This window comes from Frankliniella occidentalis, unplaced genomic scaffold (genome assembly GCF_000697945.3).
Source record: "Frankliniella occidentalis isolate FOCC.00 unplaced genomic scaffold, Focc_3.1 Scaffold188, whole genome shotgun sequence".
Taxonomy (NCBI): Eukaryota; Metazoa; Arthropoda; class Insecta; order Thysanoptera; family Thripidae; genus Frankliniella; species Frankliniella occidentalis.
In genome coordinates, this window is record NW_026267314.1 from 120,813 (window position 1) to 126,761 (window position 5,949).

The window sequence follows — 5,949 nt, forward strand, 5'->3', positions numbered from 1 at the left end:
GCCCCCCTCCCCGCCGTCCCTTCCAAGCACGCAACTGGTGCTGAGGTCGCCAGTTGGGCAGGTCGCGAAATTTCTCATTTTATTTTTTTGGCTTGGCCAAAGACTTGACTTGCTTTCACTCTTTGACGATCGCTCACCTCTTTCCGTAGAAGAAGGCTTTTCACTCTTTGATCTTCTACGGACAGTTCGGCGCGTTCGGTGATCCATACATTCGCCCAATGCGACATGAAAGAAATTTTGGGAAGATTGTTGCAATTCTCCCCGACACAAAGAGTAAACTCGCGCGCCTCCTTGATCCAGTTGCATCAGTAGTACACGCGACACACCGGACCAAGGTGACGCATTTCGGCCCCTCTCCCTCCCCGCGCGCGTGCACAGAGGCAGCGCGGGCCGCCAGTGGCGCGAGGTTTGTTGACTCCAGTTGCGGCATCGCTCCGCCGCCGAGCGTATTGGGAACAGCGAGAGAGACGGAGCGAGACAAGGACACGGGAGCGAGCGAGGGCGAGAGAGAAGGGGGGAGCTCGAATGGGAGCACGGGAGCGGTGACCGACCCCGCGAATAGGGTCGCGAGCCGGGCCGCGCCGGGCCGCGCCTCGGTCGTCGTCCTTGTGAGTAGGGCGCGCGGGCTCGCGCGGGCGGGCGGGCGGGGGGAGAGGAGGCCCTCAGACCCGCGGCACTTCCGCTCCCGAAGCAGCCCAACCCATTGTAGGTCACCGCGGCCCTCGGCCCTCACGCCGGGAGGATGCACACATACGTGTAGTGTCCCTGTTCGATCGGGAGCGCGCGCCGACCAAGGGTTGGCTTTGTCCCACTTACTGCAGGGCGGCGCGCGCGAGGTTGTTCACCCGGTCACCGCGTCCCACGGGGCGCCAAGGCTGTGCGGAGTGGGTCACCGCCTCGTTCCGTAACACAAGGCGCGCGCGCACGCACGCACGCACGCACACGCGCACGCACGCACGTGAGCGAGTGAGTGACGTGGAGCAGCTGCCCGGCGGCGTGGCTGAGCGGCCACCACCAGGCGGCCACTGCTTGGCCATTTGAAAGTTGCTCTACAGCCCGCCACGCCCCGCCACACCCCGCCGCACCCCGCCCCGCCGCGGCGCGTATCGTAACGCGGCCCCCCGCCACACACTCTCACTCCGCGTTGCGTAAAACCTTCTCTCTCGCTCTCCCTCGCGCTCTCCTCCTGCACCTTCTTGCTCTCCCTCTCTCTCTCCCTCTCTCTGTCTGAGGTCGCTTCGCGGCGCGCGGGTCCGACTGACTGTTTGTAGGCCAGAGGCGCCGTGACTCGAAAAGCGTTCGTTCACCTCGTTCTCGCCCTCTCTCTCTCTCTCCCTCTAGCTCTCCCCTCTCTCTTTCTGTCTATCGGGCTCTCTAGGCTCGCCGCTGCTGCCGCTGGGCCCCGCTGCGCCGACGGCCGGTGATTGGTCAATTGGTGTGGTGTGGGGGCTGCGGGGGCTCAGCGCCTTGGTCCATTTACGTTGTGTCTTTGTCCTTCCAAAGTGGGACGAGGCGAGCGCGAGCCCTGGCTCGGAGAGAAAGAGAGAGAAGCGGGGAGAGAGACAGAAGGATTCGACCGGAGTTCGAAGCGCCTTTGGAGGACAACGCCCAGCTGCGGGCGGACGGCGACAAGGAGCACTCGGTTGTGTCGCAAAGCTGGGCCCGTGTCGCAACGCGAGGGGTCAGGCGGGAGCGGGGGCAGCGAGTGTCGCACCACCGGCCGCCCGCCGCCGCCCCACACCCTCGCCGCCGAGGAGTCGGCCGCGGCCTCGGTGCGCTGGCGCTGGCCCGGACGTGGCTTGTGAAACCTCCTGGCCGCCGCTTGAGGAGGTCGTTGGCCCGCCCTGCTCGGCACACCTGCCCAAGGGCCTTAATGCACCGCACTCTCACTTTCGCCCGGCCGCGCCGGGGGGTCGACGGCCCGCGGTGGACCACTTCTCGCGGAGGCGCGCCGTCGTCTCCCACCCCCTCGAGGCGCCCGCCGAGGAAGCCAAGAGCCAAGTCGCGGCGCTTTCGGATCGAGATTGCAATGCACCGCGCGCCGGGCCAGGGATGTCACCCCCCTCCTCCCCCCTCTCCCTTCACCTCGCAGCGAGGGCAGTGGCCATTGCAAAAGGACTCGCGCGTCACAGCCGGCGGCGCTGAAGGTGTTGTCGAACGCTAAGTCGGTCGGGTCGGAACACTTTCGCTTTTCGCGAGGCCGGCGCCCCGCCCCGCCCTGCCCCGCCACGCCTCTCTGGCGCCGCCACCGCGTGTTGCACTAACAGTGGGAGCGGTGAGCTGGTCCGGGAGGGGCGCGAGTAGGCCAGGAGTCGACGACCTCGCCCCCCCTCGAGGCGCCCAACACCTTCACTTTCTCCGACGAGAGCGAGAGCGCTCGGCCGCCCGCCCCGGGGGCCCCGCGGGCCCCTCTCCTCCGCGCCGTACAATGACACGGGAAAGCCGCGTGCTGGACCGGGAGAGGCTGTGAACGAGGAGAGACTCGGGGAGTGAGGGAGGGGGAGAGATCCGGCGGAGTCACGGACCTGCAATGGGGACGAGGCGCCGCGGGAGGGACTTTTCCTTTCGTCGGGCGGTAATACATGCCGTGCGCGGGGCCGCGGTCCTTGGCCTCGCGGAGGTGCAGGTGGGCGACGGGAGTCTCCATCCGCGATAGGAAAGAAGCGGGTTATAGTGGGCGACCAGGGCGGAGAGGGGGTGCAGTGCCGGGCCGAGTGTAAGGTTGCCATTCTGTGGTCCAAACATATTGGTTTGGGTTTGGATGCGTACAACGACTTGGTTGACGGAGAGATACCCTCAACAGGATGGCTTCGACTCGGGACGAGAGATTCCTGTCGTTAGGGCGGCAGCCGGGGACTCTTGCACCAGCGGTGAACGACCTGCGCGCGGGTGAGCGACCGTTTTGTGGAGCGAGGATGGTGGTGGTGGTGGTGGTTCCCGCCCCGCCCCGCGGAGCAGCAGTGAAAGTGTTCGGCCGGCGCGCCAGAGAAATCGGCCGGCGTCCAGGAGGCTGCTCCGGCGGGCTTGGCGGGCGGGCCGGGGCGGCCACGGCGCCGCCTGGGTCACTGTGCCACTTACGCCCTGGACCGGCGCCTGGGAAAGTGATGCTTGCACTTTTACTTTTAGTCGCCGCGACGCCGCCCCGCTCCCGCTGCTCCGCTCCGCGGCGCGATAGTAGGGCCCCAGTGGTGCCTTGCTGTCGGCCGGCGCATCGTCATCGTCGCCATCATTGTGGAGCAGTCGCGGAAGTGGGCAAAGTGCGGACGGTGGGAGAGAGAGAGACAGAGACAGAGAGGGAGACAGACGGCGGGCAGCCGGGGAAGCACCGGCACGGGCCGGGAGCGTGTTGATTGATTGGCGAGTAGAAAGTGCAAGGTGCCGGTGTCGGGGGCAACGCCCGAGCCGAGCCCGCCTTGCGACACCCGGCGTCGCGTTGGGTCGCCGCCCCGCGCCCCGCGCCGCCGCCGTGAGGAGGGCGCCGAACTCGCTCGGCGGGCCGTATGGGGGGAGGGGGGGGGGGCGAGCTTCAGCGGGTCCCCGCTCACGAGCCGTGGAGGCGCTGGCGGCGCGCGCCGCCTGCTGCCACCTAGCGGCGGACGGCCGAACCTGGTCGCGGGGTCGGCTCGCGGGGACGGGCGCGCGTTCTCGCGCCTCCCGCGGCTCCCGCGCCTCGCCCCGCGCCCCACCATGCCGGCCGTAAACGCTAAACGTATCCTCTGACGCTTCGGCCGGCGGCGGCACACCGGCAGCCAGGCGGCTCCTGCTCCTCTGGCTCAAAATTGATTTTAGAGACGAGACCTTGGGACATTTCCTGAAAGGCGCGACGCGGCTGGCGCTGGTGGCCGCGCACGAGCGCGTGTACTACCTGTGGCACGCAGGCCGGCGACAAGGTCACTCGAGTGACTTTGAGGACGCTTCCTAATCGCGTCGCATTGGGTTTTAGATCCACCCGCGTCGGCTTAGTAGCAGCTCGCGGCTCCCCCCGACCCGCCCGGCCCCCCGGGGACACTTCGGCCCCACCACCGGCCTGAAGGTTGAAGGGCCACCACGCCACCGGTTGTCGCGCGGAAGTCGGCAGCCAGTGAAGGGCGAAGGGCAGGGCCGCGGGGCGGGCGCGGTGCGGCGGGCGGGCGGGCAGGACGGCGCGAAGGACAAGGCCAGAGTAGTATATGTGTTCGGACGTCACCGGCTCGAAATAAAGTGGTGGCGTGACGCCTCGGCGGGCGGGGCTCTGCCGGCTCTGCCTGGGCCCGGGGCCCCGTTGGGGGTCCTGCCAGACGGGGACCTTCTGCGCGCGGCGTCCTGCCCCGCCTGATCCGACTACTGCCGGTCGATATGCAATGCCGTGATGCGCACTTTACTTTGCCTGGTGCTGGTGGTTCGGTGAACGTTAAAGCGGTTTGTTGCTCTGGCGGCCCGCGGAGGGCCCCGCGGCGAGGCGTGGCGGCGGGTGGCGGCTGACAAGTTCAAGGTCGCGGGCTGTACGCGTGGGGAGCGCGGCGCGGCGCGCGGCTGTGTGGGCGTGGAGGAGTGGGGGGGCCGGGCCCCCCACCGCGGCCTTGCGCCGAGCGCGGACCCGAGCGGGAGCCGAGCGTAGCCGAGCGCGAGCCGAACGGGCCCCGCGCGCGTCGTCTGCTAGCGCGGGAGCGAGAGAGAGCGATGATCGGGCGGGCGGGAGCGGCGCGGGCGCGGGCCGGCCGAGCACGCTGGGCCGGCAGTCTCAGGCAGGGAATGCAGCGAGGAGGTCGCAGCGGACGCCTCGCTTCAGCCCGCCCCCGCCCACACTGCGCCGCAGTCGTTCGCGTCCGTAGTCCGCAGTGACAGCGCGCCGGTGGCTATGCCGCACCAGTCCGAACCGCTGTCCCTACATCGCCTGCGGAAGAGCGAGTTCCTCTTGGATACCAAACGGGATTTATACCACTGCACCTGCAAAAGGACGACACACCACCAACGCCTCTTTGGATTACCCTCGTCGTCACCGGCATCAGTGTGTGATGACCAGTGAAAGTGCATCAGTGTGTGTGTGCGTCTGTGCCTCATCAAGTGCCATATCGGATTACGTCTAGTGAATTTACTACTGCAAAGAAACTACTGTACATAATAGTTAGTGAAAGTGAGTGCATCTGTGATATACCAAACGGATTACCAACCCACCTTGGAATACAATGGGTGACGAGTTACCAATCCTCAAGGGCATCCTCAACGGGGTCGTCAACTACCACAATGCACGTAGGTATCCCTAGGGCCCCGACCTCTCTAGAGTTAAGCGCGCTTAAGGATGAGTCTGTGACGCTCTTGTGATAGCGGAGGGCGCTGGCCGAGGCGCTTCCGCCTACGAGCCGCACTCGTGATAGCGGCGGGTTGAGTGACCGCGACGCGGCGGGCGGCGTCGCGGCGCGAGGCGCGCGGGTCTCTAGCCTCGCGGCCAGGTCGTTGCCCGGGCGAGCCGAGCGACGCGGCGGGCGTCGCCCCGCGAGCCAAGGAAGTGGACGTTAGGATCGGACAACTGTTGATCGGGCTGGCGCTGGCGTGTCCCGTCAGCCCGGCCGGAGTTCGTGTCGTTGCTCTGGTCTTATTGCTTCATGTCGTACATTTGGATTTGACTTGGCGGTCTCGCAGATGCGTTCCGCTCGGCAGTGTCGGGGAGACGTAAAGAAACTCCCCTCTTACGAAGTTTTAACTGCCGCATCCAACATGTCGGCACCCGATCTTTTGAGGGCGGACAACGCGCGGTTGTCCTTTCGGGACCCTTTGGACTTGGTGCCCCGCGCCAAGTTCAACACAACTTTCTACTGCGAAAGAGCGAGAGTGAGCGGGCGCGGGGGGAAGGGCGAGGTGAGAGGGAGAGAGCGCGAGGGCTGTGCGCGGCGGCGTGCCGCCTGCACTCTCTCCTGCCCCCCACCTCCTCCCTCTCTCTTTCCCTTTCAGGACGATGACTCGTGCCCCCCG

The 5,949-nt window shown here is 66.9% G+C and overlaps 1 protein-coding gene across 1 annotated transcript; it reads left to right on the forward strand.

Annotated features, from left to right (window-relative positions):
* Nucleotides 1–4,136: 4,136 nt before the first annotated feature.
* Nucleotides 4,137–5,229, forward strand: LOC127750427 (nuclear hormone receptor E75-like; the record flags this gene model as incomplete). Its single annotated transcript, XM_052272130.1, is given in 1 exon segment — nucleotides 4,137–5,229. A coding segment is annotated over 1 exon segment (64 nt), but the record flags the coding sequence as incomplete, so codon positions are not given.
* Between the last annotated feature and the right edge of the window lie 720 nt (nucleotides 5,230–5,949).